The following is a 23,207-nucleotide window of genomic DNA, read 5'->3' on the forward strand; positions in this document are numbered from 1 at the left end:
ATGAGCCGCGTTTATGGGCCGAAATGGCAAATTGCTTGCTGAACGGCCGCCGCTCAAGCTGAAGAGCAGCGCTCGTCAAAGGTAATCGCCGAGCCGCACACAGGATACACACAGGACACACACAAGCGCAGAGCAGGAAAGGACAGGACAGCACTTGCCACTCGACCACTTGGCTCATCATGCTCGTCAGCGTCAGCGTCGTGGCAGCGTGCTGCTGCCTGCTAAAACATGCATTGCTTTTTACGGCTGGCCGCAAGGATGCAATGTAGCAGGATAATGGGTCATTGTAGCTGCGCTTGTCCTTCGTGCAGCTGCATGAATAAAGCATGGCGACAAGCAACGCTACGCTATGCGCTGCTGCTGCTGCTGCCCCTGCTGCTGCTGCCTCTGCTGCTGCTGCTGCTGCTGCCTCTGTTGCTGCTGCTGCTGCCACTACCACTGCTGCCTCTGCTACTGCCTCTGCTGCTGCCCCTGCTGCTGCTGCCTCTGTTGCTGCTGCTGCTGCTGCTGCTGCTCCCTTTGCCTCTGCTGCTGCTGCCGCTGCTCCCTCTTCTCCTGCTGCTGCCACTGCTGCTGCTGCTCTCTCTGCCTCTGCTGCTGCTGTTGCACTCCGGAACTGCTGCATAGCCCAGCTATGGGTAGTTGGACTCTGACATTCGACTTGGCGGGCATAGAAGAAAGATATATATATATGTACATATACATCTATGTATATATACTCTTACTACTGACTATAAATGACATGAATGGAGAACTTGACAGGAGCTGAGATCATATTGACAATTCACTCAACTACAAAGGCCGCTCCTTTGGATTGATTGGTAACGCAGTCAAAGACCTTAACTATATGAATATGCTGTATATTTACTATTGTATATTAATATGTACATATTCATATGGTATAGGAAACTCCCTACAAATGATTTTAGGCTATTCCTTCAGCTCTTCATATACAGATATTTCAGAGCGTATTCACTAACCCGATGAAACATGTTTCTTTTCATTCCCATCAGCAACGCTGATGTCTGTGACTTGCTGCAGATAAACTGAGAGTGTCAGGAAGAGTACATATCAGGAGATGAGCACGCCTTATCATAGAGAATATGAGTCAGTATACTGTTCAGAGGCAGTATGTGTATAGTTCAGTATACTTCTCAAGTGAAGAATGAGCACAGGAGTATGTCCCTGTAGGCGCTCCTGACACAGACCCAATAGAATACCCTCTGCTGTGCATTATGTCAGCTAGTCTTGGTAGAGTGCGCAGCCTAGAGACACAAAACAGCCTAGAGATACAGTCAGGAACAGTTTCTTCTAAGAAACAACAACTAAAGCGGAAGGAAAAGTTAAGCGAGCTGAGATCTCTCAGCTTTAAGTGGAAATTTAATGATGACTCAGACCTAGATCCATTTCAATAGCTCTGCCTGCAGTATCTAACGAGATCTATAGCTCTATTGACATTATATTCCTATATATATCTACTCTTACTCCTTTGGCTTTTAGAGAGTGAAAAGTGAAACTTGAATACTTCGAATGCTTTCAACTCAAAGTGTATCACGTCTTCGGCATGTCAAGGGATGCCTTTGCGGTTGCTTGCTTTGTTTGTTATTTGATGTCGCCCCGCGGAGCAACGACCAAGACCAAGACGACAACAACATCAAGCGGCAACAACAACCATTTTGGCAGCCAACGAGGCGACAACAGCGTCGACTTTTGTTTTGTGCTCTGCGGTTGCTGTTGCTGTTGTTGCTGTTGCTGATGCTGCTGCTGCTGTTGTTTTGCTGCAACATCCGTATCCTGGGTGTCCCGGTGCTTGACGCTGCTCATAAATGTTAAAACATTTGGCATGTGGCAAGCTGCCGTTGCGGTTCGCGTCCTCAACTATTGCCACATAGAAATGCAGAATATGATTTTATATTGCGATGATTTCTCGCCTCTGCTGACGTACTTGAGCCATGATTTTTAATTAAGCGAGCAGGAGGCAGGCATATGCAGCCGGCAACGTGCCGCGCCGCCACTTGCAACATGCCACAAGATGCGCTGCGCACTCGAGTGCAATTAAAGCCAAATTAAAATCAATAATTTGATTAAAAATGCAACAGCATTTGCATGGCTGCAACGGGGGCAGGAATCGGGCAGCGGGCAGCAGGCAGCACGAGTCATGTGGCATGCGTCCTTGCAACATCAAGCAGATTATGGCACGCGCGTTGCACTGTTGATTCTCGCAATTGATATTAAAATGAAATATAAACAAGCAACAACGTGGCAGCCGGGCGTCACCGACTGCAGAATACTCATTCAGCGCCCAATTGGGGGCGTGATAAGTCGGCAAATGACTTGTCACGCTCCCATTGGCATACATACATTGAATGCTCTCAGCAATTTATTCGCCAAGTCTAGAGCCTCCAGCTCATTGTAGAAAATGCAATTTTTCCCGCTTTGCCACGCCCAAAAAATGTGCATGTTTTGCCTATCAGCCACGCCTTTTTCTTTTATCTCTACAACGATCAGCTGTTGCTGCCGCTGAGAGCTAAAATTTAACGAAAATTTTGGTTTAGTAACAGGCGAACAGAAATCAGAAGTAGGCTCCCTACTTCTCTCAAACGATCAAATTCAAAGTTAAAAGTGCACTGTAACGCCCTGCTCTTTGAGAGTGTTGATTATGTTATACAACAGTGAGCGAGCAGTAGTACACTGTTAACTAGCATTTTGCACCCTTCTACTCATTTCTGTTCGCCTGGTACTTCCAGAATTTCTACAGCTATTTTGCTGAAGTACCAGGCGCACAGAAACGACAAGTAGGGTGCAAAATGTTCCTTAACAGAACCTTAACAGTGCAGGATTACCATGCTGTTATTTAACAGAGTATAATAATTAATATTCAAAAATCAACGGCTAAAAAATGTGCCCCAAATAAAAATTATTGTTGCATAAATTAGGGAGAGTTTTACTGCGGCGGTTGGGATCAAAATTTGAGCGGGTTATTCAAAAGCAACAGGCAAACAGAAATGAGTAGCAGAATGAGGAGCTAAAATGTTATTTAACATTATTATGTTAAATAACATTTTAGCTCCTCATTCTGCTACTCATTTCTGTTTGCCTGTTGCTTTTTAAATTAACCGCTCAAATTTTGATGCCAGCCGCCACAGTAAGAGTCTCCCTAATTTATGCAACAATAATTTTTATTTGGGGCACATTTTTTAGCCGTTGATTTTTGAATATTAATTCCCAGTAAGGAAACCCTTTTAAATAAAAAAAACAGTTTGTATATTTTTAGATTAAAATTCTTTATTGATTTTCAAATTAAAACAGTTTTTGCTGATCTAAATCTACATTTATTTATATATTATATTAATCATTTATTATGTTAATCATTTACATTTATTTATACACATGTGTATACATATCTCTTAAATTATATGATGCTAGGGCGACTTAATACTATCTTAAGTTAATATTTAATACTATCCCATCGAGGATGCTGTTGTCCCACACACTTAGCTGAGGAGGCGCTTTAATCTGAAAACATAAGAGATATTTTAGAATATAATGTACGACTTGGTATAGATAACACTTACCTCTGACGACGCATGATGAATAGTGAAGCTTGAATTTACTCTGCTTTTAGCTTAAAGCGAAAGAAAACTCTCCTGAAAAATATAAAATAAAAATAAATATTGTTAATAATAAATCTATATTCATTTAAGCGAGCATTAAGCTCGTAAGAAAAGACAGTTGCTCAAAACCAATATACTCATTTCACTTTCGTGAATGCGTATTTTTATACTCACATAAATAAATTGCAAAAATATGAATTCGAATTGATGCTGCCACAGCCACGTGCAACGAAGAGGAAATGCTCTTTAATTGCGAAACGCGGCAAGGCCCTGGGACTTCCCTCGCAGCTGCAGCAATTGCAGATGCGTAAATCTGTAAATGAAAACATGCAAATGAAGATCAATATCAATGCTGTGTAAAAAGGAAATTAAAGCTATTCATATATAAATACATACATATAAATATAAATGGATATATTGGCTCTTGCCAAGCGCAGCATTGCTAGATGTGGAATGTGGATCATAGAATTTCTGTATAATTATTGGAATAAAAGTATTCGTATCAGAGGCTGGCATGATCTAGTGCGCTGACCAAGGGAGGTCGGAAAACTTTCAGCGAAATCTCAGCATGCAAGTTGGCTTTTTAACAAATTTTTATTATTTTCATTTCTCTTTTAAAATGTTTTCAAGCTGAGAAAATGCAACTTTAACTTCTCAGAAAACCTTTCGAGACACTTCAGCAAACTTTGTTTTCCTTTTCGACTTACCTTGTCAGGTGGTACAGGTGCACAAAAGTTGTAGAAAAGCAGTCGATGGAGCTAATTAGCGAATATTTAATAACATTTTTTTACAATTGCGCAATAAACAACTGAAAACAATTTTGGGCATGAAATGTTTGAGAGAAATTTGAAATTAAGTCAAAGAGAGGAAATATAATTAGCTTAGCTAATAAAAGCTGGCATTCCAAATAAAAATATAGCTGCCATATGCAGCTTTCTCTATCGCCCTATCTGACTCCTATACTGCCTCTATCTCTCAAGCCCCACAATCCACTCAGACTGCAACTCCTGCATGCCCCTATCGCACTACTCTCTGCCTCTACCGTTGCCTTTACTTCCATCTCTATCTCTGACTCTCAGCCCCTACCATCGCCTCTACCTCCATCTCTGCCTCTACCACTGCCTTCTCCAAACTTACCCTCTCCCCTTTAATCCCTCCCCCTCTTGCACATTGAAGTGCGGTAATCATTTTGCAATGCAATTGAACATTATTGAACGCATTTTCGAGCTGCATTTTCATTTTATTTTTTTTTTTTGCGCTCAACAAGCGGCAATCATGGGGGTCGCAGTGGCATACAGAAGTCGTTTATTGTTAATGCAATCGACATATTAACCCTGATGAAGACAGCAGAAACAACGCACAATGAACGAATATTTAAGTTTAATCAAATAAAGAAAGAGCTGTAATTGTTAAGCTTTTGTTTGGCTCGTTAGCTTAATGCTCTCCCGCTCTCCCTCTCTCTCTCTCTCTCTCTCTCTCTCTCTCTCACTATCTACCTCTCTCGCTTTTCAGCTGGTTCAAGGAGGAGAACGAACAGCTGCTGCCGCTGCAGTTGAGCGAACGCATCACGATTGTATCCGCGGGTCTGCTCAAAATAACCAAGGTATGTCCAGCTCCCTCTCCCCTACTCTCTCTTTCTCCCTCCCTCTTTGGTTGTAAATGAAAAGCAAATATTGTGATTGCCATTGATTTATGGCATTGCCATTGCAGGCGCGTCTCGAGGACAGCGGCAAATATCTGTGCTGGGTCAATAACACAGCTGGCGAGGAGACCATCCAGGTGTCTCTCACTGTGACAGGTATGTAGCTGCGTGTGTGTGTGTGTGTGTGTGTATCAGCCTATACCCTATATATGTATGTATATATCATAGCTCCCTTGACCGCACACCTGCAGCCGCAGGTGCAGACCGTGGACGTCGACAAGGATGCACAATTCCAATGCATTGTCTCTGGCCATCCGGTGCACGATGTCAACTGGCTGCACGATGGCAAGCCAATATTGCGCGACAATCGCGTCGAGGTGAGTGCCGCAGCACAGCCCAGCCATAACCATCTGCCTCTTCCACTATACATACATACATATATCGCATCTCTGCAGATATTAACGGACCCAGCGCGTCTGATCATTAAGAAGGTGCAAAAGGACGATCCGGGCATGTATCAGTGCTTCGTCTCCAACGAGTGGGAGCAAATCCAATCGACAGCTGAGCTCCAATTGGGCGGTAAGCCGGGGCGTATTAGTAATATCATTGTCTATTTAACCATAGCTCCAATTTCGGTGTGTCATAAATTAATGCTCTGATGACCATTAATGGGCACACACACACGCTCACACACACACACACTCACATACACACTCACACAGTCACACAGCAAATCAAAAGCGAAATTTCCGTCGCTTGATGACCGCAAAAACCGCACAAATAAATGTTTGTCATAATTGCATTTCATTAATTTCTAATTTAGCAAATTGCTGGCACTTTGCAACAACAATAGCAACAACAATGAAAAGCAACAACAACGACGCTAGAGCCAGCCATAAAACGCAGCCTGACAACTTAATTTTATTACCAGCACTAATATTCTAGCCACCAGTGTTGCGACATTCTTCTCGGCGATAACGTTACACAAAGGGGCATGTGAATGGGAATGTGAAGAGTGATTGAGGGCGATAAGAGTTGGGTGTACAGATGGAGTTGGGGTACCAAAAGGAACAGTAGTGATATCAGCCGTGACTTGTTCACAAAAGTCACATTTTTTATGTAAACAACGACTGTTGGGGGGTAGTATCAAGTGAAGAGTCACAGTTGAGCCGTGAATAGACGCAGTTGGAGTACTAAAAAGAACTGTAGTGCTATTAGCCGTGACTTGTTCACAAAAGTCACAGTTTTTATGTAAACAGCGACTGTTGGTGGGTAGTATCAAGTGAAGAGTCACAGTTAAGCCGTGAAATATTGCGAGTCACACATCTCTTTTGCCCTTAGCAGACTTTATTGAAGTCACAGTTCACAGCGTGTCACTGTTTTTTGTAAGTCACAGTTCGCACTGTGAATATGATGAAGAGGAAGACAGCATAATGGGAATATACATTCGTATATGAAGAGACAGCTGTGCTATGATTTATTACAGCTGTGATATTACTCGAGCTTTTTTAGAAAAAGTCACAGTTCTCATCAAAACAGTGACTGTGATAGTTAATGTTAAATGAACACTTGCTTGTCAGCTACTTCTTTTACCAGTAGCATTATTAACTAAAGTCACAGGCACAGTTTGTCATATGCTCCAGTCACAGTGACAGCTAAAAGTGTGCGCATCTCTATCATTCGACGCTCGCTTCGCTGCGCCTAGAGCCCAGCACACTCTGAGATTCAGCTGCCTAGGGACCAAATACATACTCACACACTCACACACATAAACTCGCACACTAACACACTGACACACACACACACAGACACTCAGCTAGACAGAGCTCAGAGCTAGCTCACATTCGCGCTTTGTCACTTTCGGCGGCTTTGGCAACATTTCTGATTTGCTTTTAGGCACAAGCGGAAATTGATTTCGATATATTATTGGCATGCTTACACACGCACACACACACACACACACATACACATAGCGCTGTGGTGTTAAAAGCTGCTGCTGCCCCACCACAAAATGGCGCTAGCTTCCAGCGCAGAGCCATTAAGCAGCCGGATATGGCAGCAATTGTGTCAACCGACGCTACAAGTGTGTGCGGGTGTCTGTGTGTGTGTGTGTGTGTGTGTGTGTGGTGGCTGACTGCAAATAAATATGGCAGCTTATAACTGGCAATGTCAGCGCTAACGCCCGAAATATTCTCGCAACGTCGCCGTCGCCGTCGTCGTCGTCGTCGTCTTTTGGAGCGGAAATTGATACAATTTTCATCAGCTGGATAACATTTGCTCGCTTGTCAAATGCATTTTCCGCCGCGCTCTTAGGTCAAAGCGCACAGAAGAACGTTGCGAAAAGCATTTTTACAAATCTGATTTTGATTGCTAGCAAATATGCAGCAGCAAAGAAATAGAAATGGAAAAGGAATAGATGTATGGGCGATGGTAGATGGAAGATGGTAGATGACAACGGCATGGATGCTCTTGAAATCAGCTAGCGGAAAATCTGAAAATATATACATATAGCTGTAAGAAACATATATAAATGCAATTGACAGATGAAGCTCGCAGTGAGCAGCTCAGGCTAAGCCAGTTGGTTATTTCTTTAAAGTAAATACATATAGAGTGATGTTATTTGGGAGAGCTATATGTGAGGCATGGCTTAAGATATTGAGAAGATCTAACAATGGAAATATCTAAAGAGAGTTGCCCTCTCATCATAGGTTATTTTGGAGTTGTCTATAGGAGAATGTAAAAATTATTGAAAAAATGCAAAAATATTTAGGATTTGCTTCTTAATGTACATAGACTATTATTTTCTTTATGACCTCAGTACTTAGGGCGTTCGTTAGGCATGTTTTCAGTATTCAAAGAGTTGGCACAAGATTTTTGTTGTTAACTCAATATTCACACTGAGATAAGAGCAGGAACAAGAAAATATAGCCATAGACCATAGCCATATAGACCCAGAAAACTATATTCTACCTTAAGCAACTCAAGCGATTATCAGCAGAGAGCCTTTGGCTGCCAGCACAACATTTAACTATATATATAATATATGGAAAATGGCTTAGATGATAACTAAAATCAACAACTTGACCTATCTTAACTCACTTTTACCCTCTAACATCTTCTTTTACTGTAGCTCTCATTTGATTAGCCCTTTATACATATAACAGCTGCTAATATTTTAAAAACAAGCCACTCGTGCTTTAAGTTAATATCTCACTCGAACATGCTCTACCAATAGATACGCAAACCATTCAGGCATTTGCCAATAAGTTACTCTCTAATGCACACACACACACTATCACACTCTCACACACACAGCTGTGCACACCTGAGCAGACGCTAATTAATGGAGTACTCTTAAAGCAGCTATGCGCATAGCCCCGCATGTACGCATATAAGGCTTAAGCTGAGCCCAACTAAAAAGCACACACAGATACACGCGAATACACGCCCACACACACACACACACACACCCACAGCCACATTCAGCCCCACACATGCGAGCCCCTGCCTTATACGCCGTACGCACTAAACCGAATCTCAATCTTTATCTCTGACAATTTTAGATGCTTCGCCGGAACTGCTTTATTGGTTCTCGGAGCAAACACTGCAGCCGGGTCCGACGGTATCATTGAAATGCGTTGCCACCGGAAATCCACTGCCGCAATTTACATGGTCTTTGGACGGATTTCCGGTAAGTATGGCCCACACAGTTTGGCTTTCTTCAAAGGGTGAGGGTGGGAGTGGGAGTGGGAGTGGGAGTGAGGGCGAGTGGATGAGAGGGTTCCATCTAAAGTTCACACACGTGCTGAGCACACTTACTTAGCAGCATCAGCCGTAGTCGCAGTCGCAGCAGCAGCGGAAATGCAGGCAGCGTTTCCGTTTCCGCAGCTATCGTCACATGCACGTTGATGAAGATGGAGTTGCTTATGCCACACACACACACAGGCATACACACACACACACACACTCGCACACCCATACCAGAATATGCATAAATGTTTACGAAAAGCGGTGCAGCCTCTCTCCTGCTCCTGCTCCTGCTCCTCATCCACCTCCTGCTCCCCCTCTACCACCTCCTCTGCTTCTTCTTCTTCTTCTTCTGCTTGCACATTTTAGTAAAGCTCTACCCTAAAAATTTAGCTTGGTCATGCTTGGCATGCCCCGTGGCTTTTGCTATGCTTTGCTTTGCTTTGCCCACACTTGATTTTCCCTTTATTTTTCTTTCGTTTCTCCTTTCGCTACGCTGCGCTGCGCCGAGCTCTGTAGTTCTTGGCATGTGCCATGGCGCATTTTCAAGGATTTGTTTCGTTTATTTGCATAAATTTCCATTTTCTTGCGCTACAGCTACAGCCACAGTGAGCCCTGCCCACACAGCCCCCGCCATGCACTAGCCGCCTCTCTTTCTCTCCCACTCTTTCTCTCTCTTTCGCTTGCTCCACACTTAAGCGCAGTGTAAATTTTATGCAATTTCAATCAATTCGATTTACATGAATTTTTTATAGAGTATCTTCAGAGCTTTTCCCTAGTTTCGCCTTCGCACTTTGCCCGTCGACTATATATATATATATTTTATCTAATTGCCCTTTTCTCTCAACCAAATATACGACATTTTCCTTCTCTCTATCCGACACGCCAGATACCAGACAGCTCTCGCTTTTTAGTGGGTCAATATGTTACCATCCACGACGATGTCATCAGCCATGTGAATATTTCAAACGTCAAGGAGGAGGACGGCGGCGAGTATACCTGCACGGCGCAGAATGCGATTGGCAAGTGAGTGGCTCTAGTTCCATAAATAAAATGCACACAAACACACACACACACACACACACACACAAGCACACACACATATGTGCTTTCAGCAATCTGTGCTTTCTGATAGGAGTATAAAAAAACATTTCTCTGCTAAATCATAAATTTAATTGTTGCATACCATAGTAAAAACTAGAAATAAAAGATAGCTGATGGCTATGTGAACGACTGCTAGATGCCCTGTAAAAAGGATTTTTTGAATGAAAACTTAGTTCACTGCAAGAGAATCGCATAGAGAGGTTTTACTGGAAGATGAGTTAACCTAGAATCGAAATTCAATGAAAATATGATGATGGTCATATACATATATATATATCTATTTAGGAATATTCTTAACTATAAATGAGAATCGCATAGAGAGGTCAGAGATTTGAAGATACTCGCCTATTAATATCCTTTGCCCACATATGCCCTACCCACAGAGTTCATATCTGACATATGCCACGCAGTCTGACTCTAGCGTAGGTATATGGGGTATACGAACAATGGAATCGCATTGTTTGCAGGCAGAGGCGACATAAAATTCAAACAATTTGCCGAGTCAGGCTCTTTAGCTGCAGCAACTGTATAGCTGTATAGCTGTACAGCTGTACACCAACATACACACACACAAACTGTTTGTTTGTATTTTTTTTTTTTGCTCTGCTTTGTTTTGGCTCTGCTCTTAAATGTTAGTTATGACTCGTGCATGTTTTTTATATCGCCGCAGGGTCTCGCATAGCGCCAAAGTGAACATCTATGGGCTGCCTTATATACGTGAAATGCCAAAAATAACGGGAATCTCTGGCTCTGATTTGATTGTTAAATGTCCTGTGGCTGGTTATCCCATCGATAAAATACACTGGGAGCGCGGTAAGTAATACAAATATATATATACATTTATTTATTTTCATACCCTCCCCATTGCCATTCCCCTTCCTCCTTCCCCTCTGCCCGTTTCATATGTATATTATCGAGCTGCTTGCTGTCTCGCTCGACAGCCATAAAATCCAATACTTTAATACCATTTTTGGCCAATATTATACACACACATGCATACATATGCATGTATATATATCTCTATATATCTGCGTTCGCTTTTTTCATTCGCCTTTGTTTGCATTGCCTCACGGCCCGTGTTTGGTATTAAAAGTTTCCATGTTTGTTATTGCGCATATCAATGAATATTATTATTAAAACTACGTTTTGAGCCACGCTGAAAAAATGCTGCAATTATTTTCGTGCATGCTGCCGGATATACATATACACATACATGCATATATGTGTGTATGTATGTAGCTTTCATAACTTTCGCGTTTCACATAGTTTTAGTTAGTAATTGTGTCCTGCAGCCAATTTGGCCTCGCATAGTTCATGTATTTTCGAGAGCTTCAGCTGAGGCATTCGATTGAGAATGTTTCCCACTGGAATATGACGAGAATATAACGAGCACCGTTCACGTATGGAATATTCTTTCACATCGAGTCGACTCTAAGAACTGAACTCCATAGTTGAATATCCAAACTCAGCCTGGGTAGATTTTCATATGGAATCCGCAATCCGAATTTCATTTCCCGCTCGATTTTCTTTCATTTTTGGTTAAAAAAATTCATTGATATGCAAATAAATTATAAAAGACTATAAATAGTCCGCAATTAATTGCCGGATGTATTCGGCTCTCTCTCTCTCTCTCTCTCTCTCTCTTTCTCCCTTTCTCACTCTATTTGCATGCAAAGATGGGCAAACGCTGCCCATAAATCGACGACAGCGCGCCTATAACAATGGCACCTTAATTATCGAGCAGCTGCAGCGGCTGGAGGATGCGGGCACGTACACGTGCATGGCCCAAAACAAGCAGAAGCAGACATCCAGGCGCAATGTGGAGATTCAAGTGTTGGGTGAGTACGCGGCGTATGCGTAATATACAGCTCCTGCTCTTTTTTTTGGTTCAGCTGCTGCTGTTCCAATATTCAAATTAGAAAGTTGCTGCAACAACAACAACAACAACAACAACAACAGCAACAGCAGCAGCAGCAGCAGCAGCAACTACAATGAAACTATTCCAATTAGACTGGCAACAAAACTATGCAGCGACAGCCGCAGCAACTATTTCCAGCTGCCAGCACTTTTTAATGCACATGCACGGCCCAGCAGCGTGGGGGACGTGCCACAATGAAGTCATTGACTCCAGTGTCTATGCCACTGCCTCAACTCAACTCGGCTAGGCTCGCCTCGCCTCGTTCCGCCTCGCCTCGACTATTTCTGGCTCTGTCGCTATCTGCGCATCTCTCGCTCCTCTTCATAATTTACTGTGTGCAGCTGTTATCAGTGCGGCAGCTGTTGCTAAGCCGCATTGATGTGCCTGCCACGCCCACCAACCACACAGACCGACAGCCAGCCAGCCAGCCAGCCAGCACGTTTCCCGGCTTGATAATCAGCATGGCTTTTGTGCTTAAGCCAACTTGGCAATTGTTATGAGCTAGGTTTTGTTGTTGTTGTTGTTGTTGTTGTTTTCGATGCTCGCTTAATGATATGCTCAATGTCTGTTTATGCCACACACACACATACACACACACACACACGCATACATTGCCATTTTTACAGTGCCACCGAAAATCATGCCCATTCAGGCCATGACGAATATGTTGCGCGAGGGCATGCGGGCCGCCATATCCTGCCAGATCCTGGAGGGCGACCTGCCGGTCAGCTTTCGCTGGGAGCGCAATGGCAAGCCGCTCATAGGCACCGGGTAAGCGTTAACAAGGCCTACATACACTCGCAGAAACTGGAGGCATGTGAAATTCAAGTTGAAATCAATGTGAAAAGGGAACAGCGAGAATTTTCCATTATATCAAAAAGCAAACAAGACTTGCTTTAGTCTGGAATTATCTGGAATACTCCCTTGCCTTCTAGCTATGTGGTATCAGAGTCACTATGGAGAAAATGTTATTCTCAATCCCTTTGATAATCCTCTATCTCCTCCTCTTTAAGACTGGGCTTAAACATTTTCCCACATGCATTGATTAACCGCTTGACCTCCCGATTTCTCCGAGTGTAGCGCGTGTCGCAGGGCCTTTACTGAACTCACATTTCATAACATGCAACGACTTGCAGCAATGAGGTGTTCCGGCGCCTGGACGAGTACTCGGCCAGCTTGGTCATCGAGCACATCAGCTCGGATCACTCGGGCAACTACACGTGCATCGCCAGCAACGTGGCGGGCACGGAGAGATTTACGGTGCCGCTGACGGTGAATGTACCGCCCAAGTGGATACTGGAGCCGAAGGACTCGAGCGCACAGTCCGGCACAGATGTGCTCGTGCACTGTCAGTCCGCCGGCTATCCGAAGCCGACGATAACGTGGAAGAAGGCGATTGGGCCGACGCCCGGGGAGTACAAGGACTTCCTCTACGAGCCCAGCGTGCAGCTCTTTCCCAATGGCACCATCTACTTCAAGAAGATCAGCAAGGAGTCGCAGGGGCACTTCCTCTGCGAGGCCAAGAACAACATTGGCTCCGGTGTCAGCAAAGTGATTTTCCTCAAAGTCAATGGTGCGTATGCGCAATATGCACAGCTTCATCCACAGCTATTAATGACGCTCACTACGCCCTCCCTTAGTGCCCGCCCACTTTCCAACGAAAACGAAACAAATCTCGGTAGCCAAGGGCAAGCAGGTGCATGTGCAGTGCAATGTGCAGGGCGACAATCCAATTGACTTCAAATGGAAAATCCAGGCAACGCAACAATATCTTGACGAGTCGCTCGATTCACGGTAAGTCTATCTGTCTGCCGCCGTCTCCCTCTCTCTCTTTCTCTGCAATCTTCCCAATCTGCATCTGTGTCTCGCCTGTGGCTTGTCTGCCTGCGCTTACACTGCAGGGCATTTCAATAGGCACAGCTCGATATTTGTTTTCTGTGGGGATTTAAGCAAGCAGCAGAGGCTGTAATGTAAATAGGATTATATATACATACACATATCGTTACCTTCCTTTAAAAAATATATATTGTATTTTATATATAGTATATATAATTTCATATTTAAATTTTAGTTTTATTATTATTATTATTTTTAATAGTCATTTTTAATATTCATCTAAAAATTGTAAAATAATATTTTTTTTATTTTATTTGTCAATCAAAAAAATGAGTATGTTCCTTTTCTTATGTTAGTAAAAAATTATAGTTTTTAATTTGCATTTTATTTATGTATTTTTAATTTAATTTTTAATATATATATTTTATTTAAAAAAAATAAAAAAAAACTGTTTTATTTATTTATTGCATTTTTAATATATTTAATTAAGCAAAATTAATATTTTTTATTTGCATTTCATTTATTTTATTTGCATTTTTTATTGAATATTAAATTAAATTTAATTTAATTTAATTTTTAAAAATTAATTAAATTTTGTTTTCATTTTTGTTATTATTTATATATTCAAAGCCCTAAAATGTTTCTTGTTTATTTTATCATTATTTGTTATCTATTAATAAACTCTGCTTTTGCTAGTTTCTAAACAAATTTGCTTAATATTTTGCTTATATTTTTTTTTAATATTTATATATTTAAAATTTTAATTGGGGTAAATTAATATTTATTTATTTGCATTTCATTTGTTTATTTTTTAATTCAATATTTAATATTTATTTTAAAATTTGTTTTATTTATTTATAGCATTATTTATATATCTAAAGTCCTAAAATATTTTTTGCATTTTTTCATTATGAATTATCTATTAATAAACTCTGCTTTTGATTCTAAACAAATTTACTTAATATTTTGTTTATATGCTAGCAAGTTTTCAGAAATGTATTGTAGTTCTTGGAACCCGCTCAACCCTATTCACATGGCGCGGAGTGTTGAGTGTTTGGGGAATCAATTCGCAAGTCGATGGCAAAAGCTGCAAATTGCTTTTAATTAAACGAGCTGTGCAAATGGCTCAGTGGGCGGGGCGCAACAAATCTGGAGCTGGATGACTCTTCGTACGGTTTCAAATTCAATTTCGCAGCAGCCAATGCCAATGCGTTTGGCAGCTTAACAGTTATGTTGCAGGCAGGCAGGGGGGAGGGGGAAGAAGCTGATGATAAAAAAGTTGTTTCTAATAGTCGAGGGGTAGCGGAGAAGCGAACGAAAAGTAATCAAGTTTTTCAGCTGAAGGTTTTGGAAGGGCTTTAGCCCATTTTAGTGCCCACTAAATGCTTAAGCGTTTTCCACTTTTGTGCCTATGCAAGTATTTTAATGTATGTGTATTTCCGGCTCTCTCTCTCTCTCTCCTCTCTCTCTCTTCTTCTTTTGCTATGCTCAACTATAAAACGGCCTCGTGTGTTCCGCCTCCTGCCATGCGACGCTGTCAACTTTGGAACTGCTGCCCGAAAACCAAATACGCGTTTTATTTATTTACGCACACACACACACACACACACATGCGCGCGTGACTGCCATCTGTGCGTGTGTGTGCGTGTGTGTTGGCCTCGTTCGTCTTCGTCTTTGTCAACACACAACAACAACAACAACAACAACAACAACAACTGTTGCAACGTGAAAAACATTGTTATAAAATTGCATTGCGTCGCTCACGTTGCGCAAACACGTATTCGTATCTCGGCCTCTGCATCTGCATCTGTGTATCTGTGTATCTGTGCATCTGCATCTGCATCTGCATCTGTATCTGTTAACGTAAACGTAAACGTATACGTATCTCGTATCCGTATCTCGCCAAACGCCAACGTTTGCATGCCAACGTACGTGTGTATGTGTGAATGTATGTGTGTGTGTATCTTGTATCTCTTAAATGCATTTACTTGCATATAAATCACACACTCACACAGCTATACAATACGAGATCAAGTGCTCGACGATGGCATGGTCTCCGAATTGGGCATTTCGCACACATACCGTCAGGATACAGGCATTTATATCTGTCAGGCCAACAATGCATTTGGACAGGTAAGTGCATGCTGACACTTTTGTGCCACACACACACGCACACATACACAGCATAATGTACAACCAGGGCTGGTCGCGTATAAAAAGCAATCAAAAGTTTGCAACACTTGATGTTGCGCTTAGAATATTTGATTACATTTGTTAGTCATTTAAATAGCTCGTAAACAGCTTGGCCTTACAATGGGCTGGAAGATTCAAATGTGTGTGTGTATTTAATTCTTCTGGTAACTGAATATATGCGCAAAGTCGTAGACAAATTAGTTGGTAGAGCTGTGATAAGTGAGTGCAAGCAAAATGTCATCAGCCACAAATTTCATTATGCTATGAATGAAGGTGAGTGAAAATCAAAGCAAAGGCCAGTCTGTAACTGGAAATTCCCACTCCTAGCAAAGCTACTTATATATAATCTTATACTTATATATAATCTTATACTTATATACTTATATATAATCACTATGATTAGTTAAAGCCAGAGCTGGTTATCTGGTTAGTAAGCTAAGGTAAGCTTTAGTGGGTTTGTCATAATTCAGGCAGCTTTGCTTGACATCTAAATAGTTGGGCTTATCTTTATAAAAATGATTGAAATGATAAATACAGTCGAGTCTCGATAATTTGTAATCCACTCAATCCAGAATTGCGATAAGTCGAAAAGAAATTCGTTCCCGATTATTCTCCTTAATTTGAATTTCTGTATAAATCGAAAAAAAAAACTGATGCCCTTGCCATTTCGGATTATAGGGATTCTACTGAACTCATATCTTATGGAAGTTCATTGACATCAATCAAGCAGTCAATCAGTTAGCAATTTAAGCTTAAGTTAGCTTAGATGAGTCGTCAATCACTTACTCTTCAGACAACAAAGAGTTTATATAGATTGCATATTTTATCTAAGATTAGCTTAGATTCCAGGCATCAATCATTGCTACATCAAGCAGTCAACAGCTCCAGCTGAAACTTCATTTGCATACATTTTGATAATAGAATTCTAACTGTAATGCTATAGAGTGAACCTTAAAGCTCCTCCAGGAGTTGCTCCAAAGCTCATTCACAGCTCTACATGATTGATTACGCAAAGGTTTTCATAAATTTAATTTGCTGCTGCTGTGACTAAGGCACTGATTGATCATGTGTAAGAGCCAGCCCTAGTAACTATTCACACACACACACACACACACATGCACTGCATGCACTCTACATGAGATGTGGCCAACAGCTGTGCGATAAGTTCTCGCCCAGTCGAGTTTGCTCTCCGCCCACTAATGGCAACCACCCACCCACCCACTCGCACCGCACATGTCGACTCATTGCCGGCCAACTGGCAACAGTTGTTAGCCCTAATTTATGGCAATTTGAATGAGCCGGCCAGACTAGCTGGGCCGCCCGACTGTGCTGAGTGTGTTTGACTAACAACAACAACAACTCGAACTCTAACTCTTGGTCGACAGGACGAGATGTCCATACAGCTAATCGTGCAGGAGGTGCCGGAGCAGCCGAAGAACCTGCGCATCAACTCGCAGCAGTCGCGCAGCCTGCAGCTGACGTGGAGCCAGCCGTTCGCCGGCAACAGTCCCATCGAGCAGTATCACATCTACTACAAGCAAATCTCAGGTGAGCAAGCGATGGCAGCGATGGGCGGGTGTGGCCAGGGCAAGAGCTTGTGCTCACGCTTCACGCACTTCACAGACATCTGGCAGAATGCGGAGCACATTGACATCAGCGGCGCCCAGACAGTGGTCAACATACAGCAGCTGCGCCCGGCCAAGGCCTACCACATACGCATGTCGGCGGAGAACAAGCTGGGCGCCTCCGAGTTCTCGGAGGTGGTGCAGGTGACCACGCTGGAGGAGGTGCCGTCGGGGCCGCCGCTGCAGGTGCGAGCCGAGGCCAAGAGCTCGACGGAGATCGCCGTCACCTGGGATGCGCCCGAGCGCGAGCACTGGAACGGCATCCTGCTGGGCTACTATGTGGGCTACCAGATGTCGCTCACGCCCGAGGACAAGGAGGTGAATCCCACCCAGGGCTTCAGCTTCAAGACCGTCGAGGTGCGCTCCCACTTTGGCGGCGAGACGGTGCTCAGCAATCTCAACAAGTTCACCCAATACCATGTGATTGTCCAGGCCTACACCAGCCAGGGCAGCGGGCCGCCCAGCAAGGAAATTGCTGTGCAAACAATGGAGGATGGTAAGTGCAAAGCGTCCCCCGGTGGTTCCTCGCCCCCCTTGATTGGATTTGTTAATTGCCGGTGCACAAAAACTGGGGCTGGCGCCGTCTGCCGGCAAACACTCCCTCTCACTCTCTCTTTCTCTCCCTCTCTTTGGCAGTGCCCTCATCCCCGCCAGCGTCGCCGCAATGCGATGTGCTTGGCTCCACATCGATTTATATCACCTGGTCACCGCCGGATATTGACGGACAAAATGGCAAAATCAAGGGCTACAAAGTGTTTTACATATCGGTCGATGAGCTTTACGGTAAGACCAGCTCTCTGCGTGTGTGTGTGTGTGTGTGTTTGCGTGTGTGTGTGCATGTCTGTCCCTCGTTGCCAAATTGTTTGGCTCGCAAATTACTTCAGCGGCATTGGGATTGAGCATTTCGAGGCAATTATGCAAAGCCATTAACCCATTAACCTGAACAGTCCGAATGCCAGCCGAAACTCACTTACGAATTGAAAATAGAACTGTTAAAATGCGAGAAAACTATATGTGTATATAGTATATATAGTATATATACATACATACATACATACATATATACAGTGGAGTCTCGACAAATCCAAAAAATTCTATCTATAAAAAAATTTGTTCTCGATAATTCTCGATAATTTCAATTTCTATGTGAATCGAAAAAGCTGATTACCTTGCCATTTATTATCGGAATTTGCGAAACTCGACTGTATATATAAAGCCTATATATATTGCTATATTCAATTGAAATTCGTACAAGTTATTTTTAAATTTTGATTTTTTCATGTTTCTTAAGTCTGATTATAGTTTGATAACAGAATAAGCAAATATTTTTTCTTTAAATTTCTTCAAATTCGCCTATAGCTCTAAATAACTTATATACATTATATTATATACAGTAGATTTCGGTTATAGCGACACGCAAGGGACCGACGATTTTACGTCGCTATACCCGGCGGACGCTTTAACCAGAAGGTTCCTTTCATATAAGTTTGTATGGGGACCAACCAAGACATCGAATTTTCGTCGACATAAACGGTTGGACGCTTAAAGCGGAGTCGTTATAACCGGATTCTTCTGTATATAATATAATGTATATAAGTTATTTAGATCTATTCATATATATGCATATATATATGCAATATTGATTATATTTTGCTATATTTGATTCCCCTTAACTTTTGACTAATGATTTCATGCTAGACCAACTATATATCTGGCTGCTCCCATATTATAATTGATCTGCCTTCAACAATTTGAATGCAATTCACCTGCCTGGAGCTACTCAAAATTTATTGATTAATGACTTTCATATGTGCATTTCAACCAAATACTTTTCACTCCCCTTTCTCTCCCTCTCCCTCATTCTATCCCCATTTGCAAGCCCTTTCCCCCACTTTGACAATAGTTGTATACTCAATTTAATTAGCTGCCCTTCGTGCTTGCTCAGCTCGCCGTCGTCATATTTCCAATCAGTGCTAATTGTCGTCATTTTTCTTATCCAGAAGCGGAGCCGGAGGTTGTCAAGTCAACAAATCAATACGTCACCATTGAGAATCTGCGCAAATACACAAACTACACGGTTTGGGTTTTGGCTTACACCAAAGTGGGCGACGGGACGAAAACCAAACCATTTTATTGCCGCACCCATGAGGATGGTAAGTGCCGGCGGTTCAATGAACGCAAAACTGAAACGATGCAGAGGCGGGGGCAGAGGCGGGGCGAGGGCAGTGGATGTGGATGTGGCAGTGGGAGTTGAGAAACTCCCACACACACACACAGCCAATGCTTGCCTCACGTTTACAGTTTCATGCAGCGCATTTTCCTCCCATTTTCCGGCCATCGCCATTGCTTTTATTTATATGATTTTTGCAGTGCCATCGGCGCCGCAGGCCATCAAAGCGATACCCGCGTCGAGCACCAAAATCATCGTATCCTGGCTGCCGCCCGATCTGCCCAATGGTGACATTGTAAGTAGCCACGCCCACAATTAGCAAGCCAAATTAACCCACTCCCACTCTCACGCTCCGGCTAGACTGGCTACACCTTCTACATGTCCATGCTGGAGGGCGGTCGCGAGGAGGGCACGCACAAGCGGCTGCTCGGGCCGTACGTGGAGATGCACGAGACGGTGCGCACGCAGGAGTCGGCCACCTACCAGTTCTGGCTGACGGCCTCCACCAAGATGGGCGAGGGCGAGAAGACGCAGGTGGTGACGGTGCCGCCGAACAACAAGGTGCCCGCGCGCATCGTCTCGTTCAGCCAGCGCATTGTGACGCCCTGGAAGGAGAACCTGGAGCTGCCCTGCCGCAAGGTGGGCGCGCCGGCGCCGGTGACCATCTGGCGGCAGGACGGGCACAACATGGAGACGAGCGCCAGGAAGACCATAGCCAAGAACGGGACGCTCTACTTGCGCGAGTGCCAGGCTAGCGATGCGGGCAACTACACCTGCAGCGTGGAGAACACCTGGGGCAAGGACGAGATCGTGTACAGCATTGTGGTCAAGGTGCCGCCGGAGGCGCCCAACCTGACGGTGGTGAACAGCTACACGGACAGCCTGCATCTGGAGTGGCTGGACAACAGCCACGGCGGCAGCCCCATCCTGGGCTACGTGATCAACTACAAGCGGGACAACGGCGACTGGGAGGAGCTGCAGGTGGACGCCAAGACCAACTCGCACCTGCTGAGCAACCTGTGGTGCGGCACGCGCTACCAGCTGTACATAACGGCCTACAACAAGATCGGCACCGGGCTGCCCTGCGACATCGTCAACTCCTACACCAAGGGCAACTCGCCCGTGCAGCCGAAGCACTCGCAGATGATAACCAACAACTCGACGAGCGTCACCTGCTGGCTGGACTCCTGGGGCGACGGCGGCTGCGGCATACTCTACTTCATGATCGAGTCGCGGGTCTACGGCCGCTCCACCTGGAACGTCGTCTCCAACCACATACCGCCCACCGAGCGCATCTACACGGTCAGCGACCTGGTACCGGGCACCAAGTACCAGCTCAAGGTGACGGCCCACAACAATGCGGGCTCCACGACGGCGGTCTACAACTTTACGACGCTCTCGCCCCAAGGCGGTAAGATATCCCACAGATGTCTCTTCTCTTGATCGCATTTCCCCCCAACTCACTTCCGTTCTCATTCCCCGCTCTAGTCCTCTACAACAACGACCATTCGACGCCCGTCTCGCACTTGAGCGATCTGCCCTTCTATGCGAATTTCAAGCTCCTGCTGCCCATCTGCGTGTCGCTGCTCATGCTGCTGGCGCTCATCGCGGCGGCGCTGTTCCTGCGCAAGCGAAGTGAGTAAAGTATTCCGAGTAAACCTCACACCTAGTCTAAATAGTTCGCTCGCCCGCAGAGCTGAGCAACCAGGCGCGCCTGGCCAGCTCCTCCATGTCGGAGTCGCCCTCCCTGGCCAATCTGCAGAACAAGCAGAATCGCGACCAGCAGTACTTGGCTGTGCGCTGCAACCCCACGAACTCCGCGCCGCGCGGCTCCAACTCCAACGACTCGGGCAGCTTTGGCAAGGCCGAGGGCAACGAGTACATCGAGGACATCTGCCCCTACGCCACGTTCCAGCTGAACAAGCAGACGTACAGCGAGAGCTCCTACAGCGGCAACGTCTACAGCGGCCCGTATCACTCGGTGCGCGGCTCCTTTGTCTACCACGATGTCAAGCCAGAGAGCTATCATGTAAGTCGGGTTGAGCCCATAGGAGATGTAGGTGAAGGTGTCATAATACAGCCGCTCTCGTCTCTGCCGCGCAGGCTCGAGGCTAGCCGCAGCGCGAGCGCAGGAGCCGAGCGCGAGCGCTGAGCGCGAGCGCGAGCGCGAGCGCGAGCGCGAGCTCGAGCGCGAGCGAGCCGAGCGCGAGCGCGGAGCGCGATCCAGCGCGATCTCTATCGCTAGCCGAGCGCGATCGCAGCGCTAGCTCACTCATCGCATCTAAGCTCTAGCTCTAGCGCTAGCTCTAGCCTAGCGCGAGCGCTAGTCTCGATCTTTCTCATCTCGATCTCTATCTCTATCTCTACTTATCTCGATCCTATCTCATCTCTTCTTATCTCTACTTATCTCTATCTCTATCTCTATCTCTATCTCTATCTCTATCTCTATCTCTATCTCTATCTCTATCTCTATCTCTATCTCTATCTCTATCTCTATCTCTATCTCTATCTCTATCTCTATCTCTATCTCTATCTCTATCTCTATCTCTGACTCCCTCTCACAGTCCAAGGAACCAGAGTATACAAAGGTGCGCCGAAAAGTAGGCCGTCTACGCGATCCACACTCAGAGAGTCAAGGTATACAACCGATATACGTCTATATATAAATCATTATCCTCTCCATTTGCGTTGCCTAAAATGTAGATTTAAGCAAAATTTACTCATTATTTTTATCTCATATCATGTTGCATTCAAGTCCCGTATGATTTGTCTATGTATTTCTCTGCTCCTGATTTCGATATATCATATATGAATATATGTTTTATTCACGCTCTAATCAACTTCAATACTAACATACGCATTCAATCACTTCATTCGCAAAAAACGAAACATCGCATTGTATTAAACTTTTTAGAATCGGACAATCCAGGTTCAACAGATTCCGAAGTTAGGAAAATCCTAACGCTTCACATACCAATTACAGAATATGACACACTCGGCTCCGAGTCCGACAATGATGTGTCCGCCCGCGCTCTTAACTCGGCCAAATATCGCGCACAACGCGGTAAGCCATCGATAATCGAATATTGCGTATACGCAGCGTGCAACAACTCACTCTCTCTCTCTCTCTCTCTCTTTCTCGTTGGCTTCCTTGCAGACACTCAAGATGAGACATCCTCCTCGTCGGAGACCACGCCCACCAGCATGACCCGCAAATCGAAGCCCCCCTTCGCCGCCCGCAAGTCCAGCAAGCCGGGCACCAGCGGCAAGCGCCACGTGCGCAGCTCCAGCGGCTACTCGAGCCACAACGAGGAGACTACATTTAGGTAAGCCGAGACGCCGAACGCCGAGCAATTGA

General features: G+C 44.4%; 1 protein-coding gene across 4 annotated transcripts in view; it reads left to right on the top strand.

The window, feature by feature from the left end:
* Positions 1–23,207, top strand: part of Dscam4 (Down syndrome cell adhesion molecule 4) — a 46,281-nt gene that overhangs the window by 21,158 nt on the left and 1,916 nt on the right. For 2 of the 4 annotated variants that reach the window (XM_089259975.1, XM_089259974.1), the window contains exons 8-30: positions 5,127–5,217; positions 5,325–5,412; positions 5,485–5,633; positions 5,712–5,835; positions 8,820–8,947; positions 9,893–10,029; positions 10,778–10,920; positions 11,784–11,945; positions 12,652–12,796; positions 13,162–13,598; positions 13,666–13,819; positions 15,877–15,994; positions 17,440–17,602; positions 17,678–18,175; positions 18,316–18,462; positions 19,680–19,832; positions 20,050–20,144; positions 20,210–21,260; positions 21,338–21,484; positions 21,529–21,878; positions 22,414–22,486; positions 22,764–22,913; positions 23,007–23,175. In XM_089259975.1, coding sequence (XP_089116101.1) covers positions 5,127–5,217; positions 5,325–5,412; positions 5,485–5,633; positions 5,712–5,835; positions 8,820–8,947; positions 9,893–10,029; positions 10,778–10,920; positions 11,784–11,945; positions 12,652–12,796; positions 13,162–13,598; positions 13,666–13,819; positions 15,877–15,994; positions 17,440–17,602; positions 17,678–18,175; positions 18,316–18,462; positions 19,680–19,832; positions 20,050–20,144; positions 20,210–21,260; positions 21,338–21,484; positions 21,529–21,878; positions 22,414–22,486; positions 22,764–22,913; positions 23,007–23,175 — 4,872 coding nt within the window. Of the gene's footprint in view, positions 1–5,126; positions 5,218–5,324; positions 5,413–5,484; positions 5,634–5,711; positions 5,836–8,819; positions 8,948–9,892; positions 10,030–10,777; positions 10,921–11,783; positions 11,946–12,651; positions 12,797–13,161; positions 13,599–13,665; positions 13,820–15,876; positions 15,995–17,439; positions 18,176–18,315; positions 18,463–19,679; positions 19,833–20,049; positions 20,145–20,209; positions 21,261–21,337; positions 21,485–21,528; positions 21,879–22,413; positions 22,487–22,763; positions 22,914–23,006; positions 23,176–23,207 lie in introns of all 4 variants that reach the window. The other 2 variants (XM_030387302.2, XM_030387301.2) reach the window with 2 other exon arrangements.

This window comes from Drosophila navojoa, chromosome 4 (assembly GCF_054131105.1).
Source record: "Drosophila navojoa isolate 15081-1374.11 chromosome 4, UAZ_NAV_1.0, whole genome shotgun sequence".
In the NCBI taxonomy this organism is placed as follows: Eukaryota; Metazoa; Arthropoda; class Insecta; order Diptera; family Drosophilidae; genus Drosophila; species Drosophila navojoa.